This window comes from Takifugu rubripes, chromosome 2 (genome assembly GCF_901000725.2).
Source record: "Takifugu rubripes chromosome 2, fTakRub1.2, whole genome shotgun sequence".
Lineage (NCBI taxonomy): Eukaryota > Metazoa > Chordata > Actinopteri > Tetraodontiformes > Tetraodontidae > Takifugu > Takifugu rubripes.
Genome location: NC_042286.1, coordinates 1,838,053 through 1,858,537, shown reverse-complemented (window position 1 = coordinate 1,858,537; position 20,485 = coordinate 1,838,053). Strand labels below are relative to the sequence as shown.

The 20,485-nt window shown below is 38.2% G+C and overlaps 1 protein-coding gene across 2 annotated transcripts in view; it reads right to left on the bottom strand.

Moving 5' to 3' along the window:
• The window catches only part of babam2 (BRISC and BRCA1 A complex member 2), a 53,538-nt gene that overhangs the window by 16,585 nt on the left and 16,468 nt on the right, over positions 1-20,485 (bottom strand). For both annotated transcript variants that reach the window (XM_003962279.3, XM_029826482.1), the window contains exon 7: positions 1,522-1,631. In XM_003962279.3, the coding sequence (XP_003962328.1) occupies positions 1,522-1,631 (110 nt within the window). The remainder of the gene's footprint in view (positions 1-1,521; positions 1,632-20,485) is intronic.

Here is a 20,485-nt window from a genome sequence, read left to right as displayed (position 1 = left end):
CATAGGAAGTTTAGGATCTTAATCATCACTGTTGGCTGATGTCAATTCTCAAGGTTTTTAAAAATATATACTGTCTTTCATGCCCTCTGTGGAACAGATCACTAAAAATGTATTTATTTTTTTAACTTTTATCTTATTTTAACAAAGCAGATAATTTTGTCTAGAGAATACTAATCTGGCTTTATTTATCATGCAAAGACAAAAAATATTCACAAACACTGGGATGCAGATACTCAAATCACAGTATTTTGGATTCAACCCAAATGAAGAGATAAAATTGCTGGACGATATCTAATCCACAATGTAGCACGGTGGTATAGTGTTAGTCAACCCGCAGGGCGAAGAATCCTGGTTCCAGCCTTCAGAGGGCCACTGATGTTTGAATGCATACCATTTACTTTCTGAATAATTGTTTTCCTCTCAATTAATTTACATTGACAAAAAGATTTTAATGATACCCCACTAACTCTCCAATTTTGGAGAAAAGTATGCGCCACTGGTTCAAAGTGCGTCTGCATGTGTGTCTGTGTGTTTGTGTGCGTGCATATGTGTAATGGTAATGTGTAGCTATCTGTTGAATGCTTTAAATGGCACGCGCCATTGTAATTTTTTAGTTTTCAAAATTCGTCTAGTGGTACATCAACTATTTTGTCTACTCAAGTGTTTTGTGGATATTTATAACATCGTTTCTATGCAATTTATAGTTTCATGGCACATTTTGAATTCATATCGGCACAATATGAAGCCTGGTGTCAAAATCAGTGTTATGCCCTATACATTGAAATCATACAGTATGTATACATAGGCTACTTTATTCAGTTTAAAATCTCTCTCTGTCTATGACTCACTCTGTGGAACCATCTGCAGTGGCTCGAGAACTGCATAGTGACCACCCACATCACTACTCCAGTATTTGATTTCTATCTTCATCAAATGCTACAGCTAATATAACCACATCTCTATCTCTGCTTGTCCTCCTCTACCCAACTGACCATCAGCAGAACATCTCCTGCATGTAAGGTGGACCAAGGTTTCTTTCTCTTAAAAGGAGATGTTCTTGCCACTGCTGCAAGAAATTCCTTGCTTGGGGATCAGACTCTGGGTGTCTGTAAAGCCCCCAAAGACTGTAAAAAATGCAAATAGGAAAAAATATGTTGGGCATAAATAAAGGTAGGTGTGTTAGACAGTAAAGGTGCTCGCTATTTTTTTTTGTCTTGTTTTTCTTACTGATGTCTTCTAGTCTGCAATTATATACGGTAATGGCCAATTCGAATATTTCCTATTAACAGCATCACTTAGGCTCTTCTTCAACGCATTCCACAGTGTGAAAATGTAGTTGACAAATCCTTAGTATTTACTTACAAGCAATTTTCATAAATTTTCATCTCACAAAAACAAGAAAAACTATGATGGCACTATTGCTGGCACATTTATGGCAGCAGAAAACTCAAACAAAGGTGCAAAAGCTTATCACTACAAATGTGTAACTACTAAATATACGTGAAGATGTAAAGTACATACTGTTCAATGCTGGGGGAAAGGTAAAGTTTTGGAAAGACTTGGGTCGCCTCAGCATCCTCAAAGCTTACGGAGAGAAGGGCTACATCTTCTCCAGGGTCCAATGCTGTGTCCTGGAGAAAAGCAGAAAGAGGCAGGTTAATGGAATTTGAAAGGACCACAGAATCTGACACTGGTTCTAAAATTTAACAGCTTCTTTCCTTTCCATTGTAGTAAATGTTGTATATTATCCAGGAAACTACACCATGCTAACTGCATAGAGGGATGCTCAAGGTGCAGAGAATAGCAGCTTAATCTAACCCTATGGGCTGTCCCTTCCTTTACAAGTGTACAAGTCTCAAAAATACTGAAGGAGATGAAGAAAGGAAACACCAGAAAAAACATCAGTTTTCTTTCATGCCACATTAGCCTCAATAGCTGTACTGAGTTTGAGCCGATGACTGGGAGCACCAATCAAATCATGTGTAAGATGGATGCAGAGGCCACCCGGAGCTGCTCCATGCAAACCGTGTTTGTCTCTAAAAGGCTCTAATTTCTCATTTTGTGATGTTTTTCCTCGAGCATGGCTACTTCTCAGGCACTGTCATTAGTGCAACTCCACATCAAGAACTGTTCTGGCTCCCTCTCTACTGTCAGAAGTGTTAATCAAATGTCTTACAGATGGTTTGAACCCATCCATTTGTTATAATCGCTGCCTACTGTGGTGAGATTAAATCTAACCACCACACATGACAGAGGCACAGAACAACCAGTTTGCAGCCTGTAAGCCTAAAACCTGATGGGGCTAAGTAACTAATTACATTTATTTGGAATTCCGGTCACAAAAGAAACAAAATAAATAAAAAACCTAACTCAGCTATAGATTTGGGGAAAAGTGCATCAGTATCTTTATCTAGTAGAGTAAAACAAACTCTTCTTTGTGTAATTGCAGAACATTCATGTAGTGTTTAGGATTTCTGCCAATCTGTTATATCTATAGCTATATCAGATTTGCCTATATTTCACATTTTATGCAATTTGATCTCCATAATGTCTTAATTCACCGATACGATCAATGACGCCATTGTATTTTGAAACCTTTTCAATGCAATGATAAAACACCCCATAATAGAAACAATATTCCCTGAAGGATGTGGCATCTTGTTTAATATCATAATGTGATTCCACAAAGCCAAAATGGTTCAGAAATGGCTCGAGAAGCACAACTATTTGGATGTTTTGGCCTATACTTCAAATTGTCCAGATCTGAATGCAAGCAGGTAATTGGACATTGTTCTGGACAAACAAGTCTGACACATGGAGGAAGGTTTTAAGGTGTCCTATTATTGCTTAAGATCAGAAGAGAAATGGAGTAGGAGACACTTTGAACAAGTTTATATGGAATGTTTGAAAGGTTACCAAAAGGCTGTCAGAGTAATGGGTTTGAAACTAGAGATGGAAGGTGTGGTGCTGAATGCAGGTAGTAGCTATGTCCTACAAGAGAAGGACAAATACTGGACTGAGCTAGAGGAAGTGGTTTACTATATGTCTAGAAGTGAGAGTGGTTATTGGTACACATGTTATTAGATGTGTTGGTGGTGGCAACAGAGGGAATAAATAAGTGATAGGTCGATTTGGTAACATCGACAGATGCTGCATTAAATAGGTCCTTCCCAAAGAGGCAAGAATATGGGGTGCCTTATACAAATGGAGGCAGGAGCACACAGGAAGTCCACATTTTGTATAGATAATGTTATCTGAATGAGATGAGTGAATGCAAAGTGGCCGTACAGTAGACGGAAATGTAACCAGACAGAGATTAGTGGATAAAGTGGTGGAAGCTTTGAAGGAACAAGGTTGAGTGATTTTCAGAGAGGAGTTGAGACACTCTCTGGGTGTTCATAAGAGGCTTCATGATGACTGCACAACTACAGCTACTGGTCGGGGAGACATAGAGGGTATCTAAGAAGACATAGGACATTTAGAGGACTGAGGAGAGGACACAGGAGTATAGAGAGATGGAGCCATGTAAAGACAGAGGTGGCAAATGCTAAACAAATGATGTAAGACTTTAATGGTAGGCCATAATAAGAGGGGAAATGAACAGCATGGTTTCATGCCAAGAAAGAGTACTATAGATGCAGTATTTGCTTTGAGGTTGTGAAGGATGTACCAAAGCATTTGACAGGTGAACCGTCCTATTGTATTACACAGTCTGGAGTGATAGCGTAGAATGTGTTAGAATGGTATAGGACATGTATATAAAAAAAATAATGATGTTTGCAGGTGGTGCTGTGATCTGACGTATAGTGAGAGTATGAGGCAGGCAGAGGGAAATCTAGAGAGTTGGAGGTATAACCTGTAAAGGACAGGAATGAAGGTTAATCAGCAAGACAGAATAGGTGTGTGAGAGAGAAGGAGCAAGTGTATGTTTGAGTTACAGAGAGTACAGATAAAGAAGCAGGAGGATTTTCAAATACATAGAATCAACATCCGAGGGCAATGGGGAGTGTGAAAAGAGGGGAAGAAGTGTTTGCTAGCTGGTAAAATGGATGTTGAAAAAAATCTGATAAAGAGTGCATCTGTAGAGGTGAAAGGAAAGGTGAGACAAGCAATAATATATAGTTTAAAGGCAGTGAGGGAAAGAAGCATTAGAGAGAGAAAAAATGTTGAGGCTCATTATAGGAATGACATGGATAAATAGGATCAGGAATGAGTTCATCAGAGGGACCTGTACGATGTTTTGGACATAAAGTCAGAGACGCCAGACTGACATGGTTTGGAAACGTGCTTAGGAGGGATTGTGAAATACCATTTGAAGGATTGTGAGGTTGGAACTCGCAGACAGGGGTCCTAGTGGAATACTAGAGGAGATACTGTATATGAATGTGGTGTGAGAAGACAAAGTTAACTTGTGTGACCAAAACAGATGCCGAGAATAGGGTTAGATGGAGGAATTCGATGTGCTGTGGTAACCTCTGTGGGAACAGGTGAAGAAGACAAAAGTAGAAAGCAGACATTAAAAGGAAAATGCATGTTTTCCAGCCATTTGTGTTAAGTGAAGGAATTAACACATAACTGGACTGTGCATCAGTAAATATAAAGTGTTCTCTGCGTCACAGAAATTCGAGAAGCCTTTACTGTTGAAAATATGTGACAGTATAGGTGTAGAGATTTGTGTGTTGCATAGGCAAAAAAATCTTTGTAAGCTGTCCTGTCACATCGTCTTCTTTGGAGATGATTTAATGGATGCTTCCACTAGACTAGGACAAAGTAAATAAACTAATGAGAATCAACAGTAAGGTGAAGAGTGCAAGGCAACCGAATAGGCTGCAGCAGACCATCCCTCAATTGGTTTAGACCAAGGGCACTGACCCTTTGCCCTGGAATGAATCAGTCTCATTTTGTCTGAGTAGAGAGAGATCTCACATGTCATACGGAATCATAGGAACAAACAAAAATAAAGAACACCATTTAGCTTATGCCATTTTAAATTAATCTGTTTTTAAAATGAGTTACAGCTATGTGACTAAAAAAAGAGAACCTGTAGAACCTGCAGAAACAGGTTATTACTTCTGTTTTGCTATTGTTCTACCTTTTACAAATTTGCCGTAACAATGCAGGACACATTGTGTGCTAGTGTAAGGTGAGTGAGTGGGTGAGCAGCGAGACAGCGGTGCAAGAGTGATGGTGTGCAGCACAGCATGCGTAAACAAGTCTGTGCCAGATACAAATTCAGTGTTAAAACATTGCCTGTTATGTTTGATAATTAGACCACAAATCAGCATAAGAAAAATGTTTCTGGACTGTTCCACTGTTGATATACAGAGAGTTTACCCCAATGTGGGTCTTAGTGCTGGGGGGCTAAAGTGGAAAAAGTGTTTAAATGTGTTGAAATGGGGTTCAATCACTTACTAAGTTATGCAAGCCATACAAATGACATTTGTAAGCAGATTTCTTAAAGTTTTGAAAAAATATCACATTTTAAATAAAACATCTTTTTGGTATCCTTCAAGGAACATTTTTTTAATTACCTAAAATGTATCAAATAATTCAAAATCTTTAAAAATAAATGGTGACAACTGAAAAAAAAAGAATGACTTTGCTTTTAATTCCATATACACCCATCAAGTTTGCATCTTGAATAACTGCTGTTCTATGTACACCCACAAACACACACACAAACACACAGACAGACAGACAGACAGACAGACAGACAGACAGACAGACAGACAGACAGACACACACACACACAGACACACAGACACACACACACACACACACACAGTTAAATTACTAAAAAAATAACCAGACAATTACTAAAAAGTTGAACATATGACAGTTTGCAAACGGGCTATAAATGATTTGGTACGTAGAGAACTGTACAAATTTTACAGTTCCACACTGTGGAATCCACAGTGTTAGTAATGATATTCTCAAAGCTTCATTCGGTGGAGAGCTTTCTATATCGGTTGTACTAAACCTCACTGCTAGTTGCAGACTACAGGTTTCCATGATGTCTCCTCTTCACACAGTAGGGTTAGTCATAGAGTTCCACAAGGTTCTGTACTTGGACCAATCCTTTTCATTGTGTATATGCTTCTCTTAGAAAACATATAGTCTTGAATGACTGTCTTCTTCACTGGATAAAACTGATGTCATAATGTTTGTTCTTAAATTTTCAGGGATAAAGCACATCATTACTCTAGAATGGTACCTCTAATCCACGGGAGTTCAGATCCAGTACTCAAGGGCTGGAATCCAACAGGGATTGCTTTACTATCGGCTGGATTGAGGCCCTTAAGAACTGGATCTGGAAGCCCCTGCTCTAATGTCTCTGTAGGGAATCTTGGAGTAACCTTAGATCAAGGCTGATCCTTTAACTCACATATTAAAACAGTCTCTAGGAGCATTTTTTCATTTGCGAAACATTGCAAAGATTAGGAAAATATTGACTAATCATGATGCTGAACAGCTAGTCCGTGTATTTGTTACATCCAGGCTGGACTACTATTCATAAGTATCTGGATGTTCAGATAATTTTGTGACAAGCCTCCAGCTAATCCCAAATCCTGCAGCTTGAGTTTTGACAGGTATTGACTTGAGATCACATTACCCCCGTGTGAGCTTCTCTTCATTGACAGCCCATTATAGGATCATTTTTAAAATACTTTTTCAGACAAGGTCCTCAGAGGCCAAACTCCATCCTATCTAGAGGTGCTAAGACACCATACAATCTCAATAAAATTCCCCAATCTCAGAAAGTTGGTTTAGTTGTAGTTTCCAGTGTCTCTAAATGTAAAATGGGTGGCTGAGCTTTTAGCCATAATATGGTACTATAAAAGACATACCCTCACCAGGTATGGGAGGCTGACTCCCTGTCTACTTTTAGGATTAGACTTAAAACCTTTCTCTTTAAGAAAGTTTAGAGTCAGTATTTCTGTCGTTACAGACATTCTAGTCACACTAATGATCATATTTAGAATGGGGTCATCTAATTTTTTGGCTACCATCTTAGAGACGCTGCCATAGTTTGAGACTGCCTGGGTACCAAAACATGATCCACTGACAGGTTTCTTTCACTCCCCTCCCCTTGATGATTTCATCGCAAGTCAGAGTAATGCATTTTCTTACTTTAATTATTTTTTGTGCTTCTCTCTCCCTTCCCTTTTTTTTGGGTCCCTCTACAGGTATTGCCAACCCCATAGTTGTACACTGGCCTGTCAACAGGCCCCACAGGCTGCTCTGCTTTTGATTTGATTCTGTTCTGCTTTTGAATTTATTGTACTTGCATGTATGATGTATGTCTATTCTATCCTTTATCTGTCCTCTCCCTCCTCTTCTCCTTCTTTACCCAGCCATCCTTCAGCAGAAGGGGCCCACTGTATAGTGTTTCTAGCTACTTTTGGGTTTTGGGGAGGTCAGTAAAGCAGATTTCTGTAAAGCGCCTAGAGACAATTTTGATTGTTACAGATGCTATATAAATAAAGATAAATTAAATGAAATTTGTTGTTCCTCCAACATATAGGGTATTTAGAAACCACTTATGTTCTCAACAAGGCTTTTCAAATCTATGCAGGATCGCATGAGGAGATAGATTAATGACTACAACAATAGACATTTAAACCTTACCATCTTATAACTGTTAATTTAAAACAGAAGAGCTCTTTCTTTGAAATAAAAGGCAAATGGCAATTATTGTTTCTGTCCATACATAACTAGATACTCTTGAGGGATACTGCCGCTTGCTTATGAAAAGAGTTGTTCGAAAAAGCACATAAAAAGCCTTTGTGCCCCAGGCCACAGGCAGGAACTTAATGAATACACTTCTTTAGTAGAAAGTAATGAGCACCAAAATGGCCTGGGTCAGAGGACTGCAAGACAAGCTGCTGTCCTGCAGGGCTGTTGGTTGGACATTAAAACAATATTACCACACTGCCGTAAGGAAAATGACTCAACTGCTTAAGGACAGGATTTAAGGACGGTGAAGTGTGTCCAAGTTTGACCGCCAAGGTTAGATGGTGCCTCCAAGTAAAACCCTTTCACGTGGCTACCACCCTACATCTTCCATCAGCCTTACTTTTTCGGACACATGGGCTCTTGGTCAGGCATACACACAGAGACACTCTTCCTTGTGTCCGTCCTTGTGTCTCCTGATGCCCTGGCCTCTGGCATCTCCTCTGTGTTGCATGTGACAGGTTGGAGATGTGACAGCTGTCTTTATGCCAGACTAAGTCTGGCCAAAGTCATAACACACAAACACACTCATCCAAGAATGCTACATACAGGCTCTACTGCAGGGCTAGTACAGAGGAGGTAAGGGCACTCTGTCCGCCTTCCTCACCCAACTTTAAATGTCATGCCCAACTTAATGGGGCAGCTTGACTGACAGCAGAGCTGTTGTACAGGGACATGTCCAGCTTCTATGCGAGCAGCTTTGAATGCCCCACTAAGTATGCTTGACACAGTGCTGCTTCTCATTTTGAAGTCTACTATATTTGCATGGCAGCAGCTGCAATTCAGGTAAGCCTTTTTAACAATTCCATTTTTGGTAGAGTTGAATGAAACAGCAACAGCCACCACCACCAACCCCCAAAATAGCAATTTTTATTTTTTCCCCAGAACAAGGGGGTAAAAATTGTTAACAGAACTTATGTTGAAATTTAAAAATAAATCAAAATAAACCCGCGCAGGACCCACACTGTAAATATTTAATCACATATAGGCAATAAGAGCCACTTGGACACTGAGCCACCTCACACGGCATTTCTGTGCTCAGGATGTGATACTCCATACAATAATGCAATGTATCAAAAGCTGAGCGACGAAGGGGGATAGTTCTGTTCTGCTATTTTGTAGATGTAAACTTGATTACCTAAACATTTATGATGAACAGCAATTACATTTCAGCCTTAAATATGAAAAAAATTGGACAATTTGGAATGCTATTTAGAGTAGTGCTGACAAACAGATCATACTGAGTGGTGATTTAATAACTGCATAGTGAATCGCAAACCCCTTTTTTACCACTTGAAATTCTCCATATTTTGTTATGTTACAAGCACAAATTTAAATGTTTTTTTGGTGAAAGACAAACATAAAATAATGCATAATTGTGAAATTAATTGAAAATGTCACACATGTTGAATATTTTTCAAAAATACAAATGTCAAAAATAGCACGAGGCATGAACATGTACTCAGTCCCTTGTACTGATACAGAAAAAAAACCCAGCTGCCATCAGATGTGACCCACCTACAAAGTAAATAGCGTTCCTTTGTGTGTATTCTTGATTATGAGTGGCTTTCATGAAATTCTAATCTTCATTTTCTACATTGGGAATAAAAAGAAAGTTGTAATTGGTGAGAATAATTCACAATTATGGACAAACGAACATCCTAACCCAGAATATCAACGCCCTTTGCAATATTAAAATGAACCTATTACACTGTAAAATATTAGTTAGTAACACTTGCTGAAATAAGAGCGCATAGAAGTAAAAGATAGAGAATTGTGATTTGAAAATATAGGATAAGTTTGAAAATGATAAAAGCCATAAAATATTTCAAATATTATTTGCAATAAATTGGTAGGTGAAGCAGAAGATATTTATTTATTATTCCAACAGGTAAATGCCAAACAGATGTGCCGGTGAGACTCAGAGATACGCTCATTGCTATTCAATGTTTTTTATATTATTGTTATGTCATTGGAAGGGCTGAACAAGTGTCACCAACAGTGTGCCATTGCAATGATTTAGTACTTCACTTCCCATCCTGTCTAATGTACTCATCTTGAAGGCAAAAGAGGGACTCAAGTGTGAGCATTTTATGTAAAGGGACTGTATGCACCTGCGTTTGTAGATATAAATAAATGCAACAGCATAAGGTGACTTTTGAGGCAACTACTGTCCGCATAATGTGGTGTCAACAAAACATGACACAACCTCTATTTAAACTTGTTGAGTGTTGACAAATTAGATCATCATCTCTACGTCTGAGTCCGTGGTCCTCAGAAAGAAACAAAAGACTCCCATATCCATGTCAGAAAAGAGTTGCTGACTCAAGTTCAAGTATATCTGGGTGTTGGTCATGACTGATGCATTAAGCAGATTGACAGATGAACTGCTACAGGTAGATATGGCAGTGCAGGTCTAGACCTCTATCATTTAATTGTGGGCAGTGAGAAAGAATAAGGTTATGAATAAAGATTATAGAGTTGCTAAGAGTGGCGCTACTCCTCCTTTGCATCTAAACAAATCACTGCAAGTAGTACGGGGTATTTGGTCAAGATGCGTTCAGGGCATGTCTTAATGTGGAGAAAAACCCAAGGTAGAGAGGTAGCTGCCATAAAAATTCTTTACTTCCTATTTTGCTTTTATGTTTACTTCCTGGTCATTTTGCAGTGACACTTTTTTAGTTTAACATAGAGCAATTGTCTCTGTATAAAAAAGAAGTCAAGACTCATGGGTACATCAAGAAATGCTTCAAGACTGTGATTGCAATTGCATTAATAGTGCTTCACTGACAGTGTTGCAGGGTGTTTTTGTACTATTGCAGTATTCATAACTATTCTGGTCAGTTGAATCACTGTTGACTCTTACCCCCATTTGTGGCTAATGGGAAGCAGGAGCTAAAGAGCCATGAAATTAAGACAGTTACCAACATCACAAGTCATTTGTGTTTTGAAAAAAACAATCAAAGAAAAAATTTGTTTTAGTGCTCAGCATAACCTATTACTCTGAGATATGCTTAGCTAAATCAAGGTGGTTGGAAACAATTTAAAAAATGGAAGCTTATTTTCAATGTTAATACAGAAATACAGTGAAATTCTGAATATTATCTATAATTCCATAAGGCAGGCCAATAAAGAAAGAAAAATAATTCCTTAATGCTAAGCAAATGCCAAAAGTCAATAATGGGAAATTTGTCCACGAACGATGCTGGAAAAAGAATGACAAGATAGTAGAGGGGTGAACACTGTTCAGTTCATTTGTTTCTTTTTGATAGATCAAAGGTCAATAGTTAAGATAGCAAAAGCACAAGAGTGGTATTAATAAAAAAAATAGTGTACATCTTGTTGAGTAAGAAAGAAAAGTAGGCCAGATAGAAGTAATTCCACAGAGGCATGAAGAACTGCAGGAGACAAAGGATAAGAAATGTGAGAATGGTCTCCTGAGAGTGTATAACTAGAAACCTCTAATGCTCAGTTGGGGATAAGAGCAGGTGGGTGGGAATCTTCTTTTAGAGATGCAGTGTGGGCAGTCATAGGGTGGGGTAGGGCTGGGGTGCAATATGGATCATTAATTTGAGACAAAGAATGGGCTGACCTGACCATTGGTGGGATGGAGTGGAGCGGAGAAGTGACACAGTATTTATCCTCTCTTTTTAAACCTGCTTCAACAAAAAAATCAGTTCCTAAAGAGCACACATCTATCTAATCTTTTGCCATTTACATCTACAGATTATTTCCTGACGCAGACGATGTGCGATTCATAAAATTGGGCACAGTAACAACAAGTTATTGTATGTATGTGTGTGTGTGTGTGTGTGTTGGAGGGGGGGGGGGTCCACTGCCACACTTGCAATCCAAACTGGAACTGCATACATAAAGAGTATATCAATAATGCACTCTGTTTCTATGTGGATAGCAGAAAATTGAGGACATTAACACAGGAAACAATGTCATCAGCATTGCGTTGAGAGATTCTAAGCAAATATGTTTCTAAACTGCACATCTGTCATGACATCACCAGACATCACCGATGACTTGGTTGCAGAGGGAAAATTTATTTTACAACGTGCAAGCAATTATCAATTTACCAGCGTCAGAGGCAATCTGTGTTATTAGTCACTGGATACAATCCCACACCTAGTTCTCATATGACAGAGCAAGATTAATGGGCCAAATATGAGTCATCATCAATGAGATGTGACTGCACTATGGTGTTGGTGATGAATTCTCACCTCCGATGATGATTAGTAACCTACTATGAAAACACTGCAAAGAAGTAAAATGTAGAGATAAAGCTGAGCAGCTGTACTAGGGAAGAGAACGCAAAGAGAATTTGAAAATGTCACAGTGCCTTTTCCATTGTTGATTACCACCTCATCATGTGGGGAGAATCTGGTGCCACTAGTCATGTGTCACACTTAAGGAGGATGTAGATTGGCTGATGCCGTCACTCCAGGCCATAACCTTTGTGACAACCAAGCTGTCAATGTGGTGTAATGGTTGCGGTGTGATGGCTCAAAAGACTGAACACATAAGGAAAACAGCTGAACCTTACAGCATTTACACTTTTTGTTGACTGCTGTATTAAACGGTTTAAGTAAAATATACTTAATATACAAAAAATTTAAAATGAGTTTGATTAACAACCTCAACTTAATCAGACATCTATGCGGCACTTACTAGACGCAAAAGCAGTTCAAATTGTGGTCAAATTGTCAAAGATTTACTTGATTATTGTTTCAAAAACATGCCAACATCATTACTACCAATTAAGGTGGTTTCTGTATTGTCCCAGAAAGAACTGCAGAGTATGAGCAGTAAAAACAATAAAACCAGCCAATCACCAGAATCCACAACCCAAAATAACACACACTCGAGGAAAAAAGCAATACAGTGCCAACAGGAAAAAAATCAAAGGCCTGACAAATTGAAAAGATGTTGGCAGCTAAACATTAAAATAACATATGCATAGCAAATGTACTCCAAAAAGATGGAAATGAAGAAAGAAGATGATGGCATCAGGTAAAATACAGTCTGTCGGAGTGTGTTTTCAGTAGTTACTACTTAAAGATGTCCTTTGAAACATTCTGCTCTGATGGAAACTGTATGGTCTCCTTTAGATTTGGGCATCCAGAGACAGGAGGGCACCTCTGCACATTGTATGAAAATGTGGGGGATCTACTGGTAGTGGACTTGCATTTTGAATTGGATAATTTTCCAACAAGTAACATGATTAGTTCCACATACAATGAATCAAAGTAAACCCTAAACACAGTATTATTTGTTGACATGCAAGTACACAGGTGTTTTTTGTCCCATGTCTTTTTTATTACCACGCCATACTGTTCGTGCATGTGCTTTCTTTTTCCATTAAAAGACCCCCTTTAATTTTCTCATTGTTGGAATTTCACTCTAAAGGCTAAACGAGTCAAATGCAGATGTTTAAGCACCTGGCAGTTATTAAAGAACATCTTTGAACACTGAACGACGGTACATTCTCTGTGAAAAGCAAAAGCTAATTTTTGATCTCCAACAATCAGTTGCACGTTTTACTTATGACTCACATTGTGCATGTCATGTCGTATAACACTAATCATTGGTGTGCTATAGGTCTGACATGCAACACAACAGTCGCAAGTGGCTCCTAATGTGCTCAAGAGCCAGAGGAGATTGTCCCTTTGTGGGTTGCTCTCATGGCGCCAGCACAGGGAGTGGGAGCAAACTATTCCCTGCACGAGAAACAGTGTTGCTTGTGCATTAATTTAAACCCTCATATAAGCATGGCAGTCAGTGCCTGGCTTAGTTAATAGTTTTCATCTTGTTACTATTTTCATACCATCCCTGAATTAGCAATATCTCACATAATTTAGATCAGGTTGTTCAAATTATTTCTGTAATTACATTCAGCAATCTGGCCTATTACATATTAAGATCAACAAACCAGCAGTGTGGGTGCTCAGAAAATGCACGACACTGATACATGGCTCTGTGTTGAACACAAGTCTAATATGTAATATAAGTTGAATATGTACGTATTTTTCAAATATGTTTCTAGCTGAAAAATGCTGGCATACTCACCAGGACACTATAATAAAAGGAGCCAAAAAAGAGCCACAAAATATGGCCTCAAACACAACAGATCTCCCATGTTTAGTGACTTTTAGCCGCGTGCTAAAACAGACGTGACAGACAGTCAGACAGATGTGCAGCTAGAAACTTATCAATCTAGCCCCGTAGTCAACTTGAGAGTAGAATTTCCCTTCCATCCTTCCTTGCTACATACTAAAATATCGTAGGTGTAAACATCATGTAATACTGTAATTTTATGAATTAACTACTTTTAATAATAATCAAATAAATAGGGACTGGCCAGAAAATGTACGTTTAGGTCACAATAAACAGCTTGTGAGAACAATCTGTGGGATCTGTTCGTGTTACATGACACCCTCCAAGCAAGCATTGATGTAAGACTTGAAAATAACAGTAACAGTAGGATGCAGTGAGCCACTGCATCCTTCTCTTTTGCAATGATATCCAACCTCTTGCAACACAGGAGTTTCAGTTTACTGTGTCAGCAAATTCACAGGAGGTGTGTGCATTTCCTGCTACAAGTGTGTGATAAAGGAGGTGAAGCAAGCCATATTTGGTATCATTTGTCAGGCAAACAGTTAAAACAATTAACTAATGAGAACCCAAAGAGTTAAAAATTGATACATAGATAATATCATTACCAGTCATTGGAAGAAATCAACACTTTCAGCTGTCATTTCTTGTTTCTGTTTTATAGCTGTTAATGTGTGACATTTAAATTTATCTTCAAGGGCATAAGCTATAACACCAGCTACCATTTAAAAGGCACATAATTGTTTATCTGCGTGGAAGCAGTGGCTGGCCTTTTCAGATTTCAGTGGTACACTACATTAGTGAAGCCCAAACTGGCAATTACAGTGTCTTTTGGGCAACTTTCTTTCATGCTAAATGTCATGTCTCACTGCAATACAGACATTCAATCACTCAGTAGTGAAACTTTTAGAAAGCACTGTTTTAAATTAATGTATTGAACTCATGACTGAGCTCAGGTTTTATATTTTCAACACTTATTAACAAATAAATGAATGACTTGAAAGAGATGTTAATATATAATATATAGTACTGCGTGCAGATAATATGAAGCACTTCTACTAAAGTGTAGACAGAATATTATCTCTGAAAATGGGTAGCAAATTTAAGAAAGAGTACAACTATTTCTTTATTCACATGTCTTTCTTTGTTTAGCTTTTGTCACAAAGGACTACCGGTAGTATTAAAACAATTAACATGTGAAGAATTGAGTTTGGATACAGATGCAGACAGAAGGTCTAGGGTTGATTAAGTTTGGCAATTGGAGCTATCAAATTAAGTTCTGAGGAAAGAAAATGAATATTAAATCTGAGAAATGATAAATAGAATGATCTACTAAGATGTATGCTGTCTTACATTCATGGTGCAGATGCAGGTAGTAAAAATAAAATAGCTGGTATTCCTAAATGATAACTGCCATATTTCTTTAATCCTCTCAGATTAACAAAATTTGCACTTAAATCATATCTTGACAGTATCACTAAAAAATCATTACAATGCAACAAGTCACTAATAAAACATATATATTGTTAATGTTACAAAGTTTTCTTATAACCCATAGACCTGCAGAGGCGACACAAAAACAAAGAAGGGACAGGACAGCTGAAGCCAAGGCAGAATACTCTGGGTATTATGGGAGGAACCTGCAATTATTTTATAGCCCTTAAGATTCCTGAGCTCTTAGTCACTGTTTACCATGCAAGGGCATGGCACAACCACAAATTACGACCAGTTTGCTTGGCACCCAATGCTCAACAGTCAAAAATGGGCAGGACTTTCTTTCAACAGACAAGCCAGGAAGAAAAAGTGGGTAAAAAAAATAGGTAATGGACAGTCCAATCCTTTGTGGCTGACAATATTCCTTTAAAACGGAATGACAATAACTCAATGTCTGTTTATATGCAGTGATCTCAGTGTTGTTTACCAGGTCTGTGCAGAACATTGTGAAAGAGTCATCATGTGATGCAGAAAGCTGAGCTTAGCCACGACTTCTCCATCAGCTTAACTCACTGAGAGGAAGATGTGAACTGGGCAGAGAACTGCAATGATACCCCTTTTAGGCAGTTGAGTAAGGGCAACAATTATGTAGCAATGGAGACTGTAAGGTTATTTCAAGGTGTTAAATTCCATCAATAACTATTTGACACGTTCCTGTGTTGTTTCATCAGCCCAAAATAGCAAAGTATTTGGAACAAAACAGCACTTATTACTTAGAAGACCTTGGCAAAAATGATACAATTTTGCCATTGAATTATGATGCTGTTTCCTTGAAGCAAGTTATACTTTATATATTTCATTTAAAGAAAGCACAAGCATTGAGAGCATGCATGCATTGCATTCCAGAACAAACTGACTGAGACCGTCACCTGACCGGAGTGAATAAGAGTAGAGGTCAGAACAAAACAATGATAAAAATTTGTAGGAGGAAATTAAAGATATGGGCAGGAGTAGGACTAAACCAGGAAGATGGGATGTTGACATCAATTATACTGTACTTAAAATTGTGCATATACAGACTGTGACAGAGACAGACTGTATCTACTACAGCATTGTGCTGATAACCTAAGTAAACAAGTCCCAAAGTTCTTTACTAGTCAAAGCTTTATTAGAGAAGGTATATAGGAGATTTGAAGTTTAATTGGAAGATGGCTTTTATGTAATGTGACAAAAAATGAGCTATTTGTCCATCTGAGTAGACAGTACATTCACCACCACTGTGGTAATGCTTCACAGCAGCATGATCCACAAGGCTCTTGAGAGCAGAAGAGAATGCATAAAAAAATCCTGGAGGATATTTCAAGTCAGACTGCAGGAAAACTTGGGAGATGATTAATTTTCCAGCAAGACAAGAACCAGAAAAACACAACACATTAAATGTTCTGGAAGGGCCACATTAAAGCTAATGTGAATTTTTCACTGGACTTTAAGAGTTGTTCGCCCCCTATCCCAGAGCAACCTGATAAACCCTGGGGTACTCTGGATATACCGGCAGCATTGAGATATGTACATCTATGAACGGGCCTTTGATTGCACCTAAGAAGCATCGGAGGGGGTGAATTGACAGAAAAGCCTTAAAAAGTCAAAGTCAGATACATTGACCATGATTTCAATTATAAAAGCAACAAAAGGGAACATCCTAGCAGGGTGAATGCTCTTTATAGGCATTGGATCTAGGATTTTTATAAAGGTTTGAGGTAATGTTCTCCAAGATTCAAATGTGAATATGAGATATGTTAATATTTCAAAGATTCAACACTATACATAAATGTGCAATATATGAGTAACTGCAAACTGTTGGAGATAAATATGGAACGTGTGCTAAACTTTAAAAATAATAAAAGACAGAATATTAGAAGGAATTACTGAAATAAATCAAGTCAGTGATGCTGGAAACACAAACGAAAAGACAGAATGAAAGCCCAAGGCTCTGCTTCAACCAGACCATCGACTCTCAGCTGCTGCCTGTGAAGCTTCAAAGGTTAAAGAGTGTGTGGGTGTGTGTGTGCATGTGTCCTTATGTGTGTACCAAAAATAATTAGAGTACAAATAATTAGATACAAGTGCTCTTGTTTAACCATGCACAGCTTCCAGTGACAAAACAGTGCTACAAGAATGCCCCAGGCTCAATGCAACCATCCCTCAAGCAATTTTTAAAGGAAACTAAATTGGCCTGAGGGAGAGAGATTACCAGAGTTACCCAGTGTTACAGGGTTTTGAACTAAAAACCATGTCAACATAAATAAAAATCTTCTAATTTTGAAGATTTCAGTAGCAGGCTGTTAACCAGTCATTCAAAATCAGTATACTATCAGTATATGAGAGTAATATAATCTCATGTCAGACCTAATATTTTATTCACTGGTTTTTCAGCACTATTTGAACCTTCTCATCTTTTTTTTTTTTTTTTTTTTTAAACAAAGTACAATAGAGTTCCCCTGACACAAGTTAATACATATAGCTGGGGAGCAACATCTGATTTTTTGGGGTTTTAAGCAGAAAATTTCTATGAACTAATGAAAAAGATTTTATTGTTTTAGTTGATCGTTCAACATATATGGTTGTAGTTACATTGTGAGAGCTTTTGGATTTTTTAAAACTATTATTAATACTATACAAATACAGTATGGTGCAGTGATTGTCAGGTAATAAAACATTTTTTTCCTTAAAAAGCCCTTGGAATCAATGACAACACAACAAACACTTGCATAGCCACATCGCGCTATGGAGGGCTGGTGACATGGGTCAATGCTTGTGGGAGAAACAAAGCTCAAGTGAAGCGAGAGGAGAAGCCTCAGTCACGAATGTGGCATCACTCCATGAAAATTAGTGGAGACGTTTAGCGGCAACTCGCTGCTGTGTATACATGGACTGTACACAGTGAAGACGGATGGACGGACAAACTGCCTGGTGAGATGTCAAGGGACATATTTTTGTGAAAAGGTCACTCTTTAGAACTGTACAAAATATTAAGTTGGGCTTTGCATTTAGGAGGGAGTAAGTGGAAAACCACACGTTCCACTTGGTGTCTAGCAGGTTTCACAATGTACACAAAAGTCTGTACTGTATTAAAAATGTAAACAGCATTTGTATCTTGAACAACAACAAAAAAAAAGATCTGCTAGAGTATGCTTAGAAAGGTGAAAAGTCAGTGGGACATGAGACGGGCAGGAGTAAGTGCAAGTTAAAATGGGTGATAACCCAGAGGTCAAAGTAGGATTGAAGGTCGGGAAACTCAAACAGAAGCCCAGAGGACCATGTGCCATTTAAAAGTGGAGGAAAATGCCAGAATGAATCTGTGTGCATCGGATTTCAACTCTGCTCGAAATTCTTCCAACTCTTTCGATTAGCCTGTGACAGCCTGCCTCTTAATAAGAATCATAAATAAATAAGGAAAATAAAACAAAAAGGAATAAAACTGCCACCTGAGGGAGGGCAGTCCATGCAGGAAGGTAAACATGTCCACTGTGGTGAGCTCAACCCATGTAGATGTGTTGCTGCAGGTAGCGGTCGTCCTCCATGGCACTGCGCCCACCAGCCATATCTCTACATTTTACAGCAGTGTACGCTTGTCTATGTCTGAACAGATTTACACTTCAGTGCCTAAGCAGCCATCCTCCAGCAAGGACAACCACGGATTTGATGAGGTAGTGGAATTCAAATCAGGGTGAAAGTCTGACCTCTACCTAGAGTACCTGGCTGATGGCTAATGGTTTATTTTATTGGAGGGGGGGACAAAAATCACCTGTTTGATTTTTTTTTCTAAATTCAGATGTTTGACAGGACAGAAATTGCTTCACTCTATTCCATAAGGGCAATACAAGTGATATTGTCAATCACTGATGACCGTACAAGTCAAATATTAATGATCACTGTTCTTTAAATCTACCACCATTTACTCTAAATGGCTGAAATTTAAAACAATCGAAGTAAAATAGTGAAACTGTTGAATTAAAATTTTCCCTCAGACCTTCAGACAGCGCACGTAAACCATAGTATAAATACCATTGTTCCAAGTTGAACAGAACATGAAAGTTGACTAAGACATGCGTGACACCATTGGGGCAGCACCTTTACATTAAACACATTTTTTACTTTTAAAGATGTCGCCATTTTATTTGGATATGTCGCAATAACTAAAAGTGTCAAAAAAGGCAATTGTTAAAGCTCTCCCATCTTTTCACAACCCCCCCCCCCCCATAATCCCCCGAACAACAATTTGCGTAGTTTCAACTGCAGTGTCATAACCATTTGAAAAAACGTACTACATTTTGGCAACATTATCATTATATTCTTTCAACCACAAAACTTAAACTAGAAAAAAGCACTTGGAGAGCAGAGACCTCTGCAAAGCAGGTAATTTCCCCACACATTGTGATTTACACCCTTAGTATAGAATATACTCCATATAGGCAGCAGTAACACAAGTTTGCTTAACATAGTAGGTTGCTTTATGAAGAGCAAACTTCTTCCAGAATTCAGAGCATCACCAAAATTTAATCGTACTAGTCCCATTATTAACATTTCAAGAAACTTTCATTAAAATCCATCCATTTTGCAGACAGACAGAAAGATGCAAAACCTCCTTGAACGAGGTCAAAAGTAACTAAAATAGTTTAGAATGATTGAAGCTTTGACCCCCCAAAAAGGACATTAACATTGACACAACTAATATAAGATGTCAAATTTTGTGATCATCAAGTTTGATGTATAGTAGATCTGTATTCCTTGATTCCAGGTTATGAGCTTCAGATATTCTGTCCTTTGTGATGTGTAGGTAGACAAGGTGTGGGTGGATGTTTATTACTTTCCTTGCAAGTCAATACTTTTTCTTAGTCTTCAAGAGCTCCTGTGGTGATACTATGTATACCCCAGGTTTCAGTCCAAGGATGTGTGCATATTAAAAGAAGGACAATTCAAGGTTCTGTTTGAAATTTTAAAGAACAAACAAAAAGAGAGCAGACATCATTTTGGGGTTTGTTATCATTTCTGAGTTTGTGAGATTGTGTCATTTTTCCCCCCACGTGTATAGACTACTTTTTTTTTTTTAAAAGATAAATTTTATCAGTAATAAACTTCAATGGAATGTTTCTGCAATGCTGTGCAGATGTTCTTCAAAGAACATTTTTTTGGATTA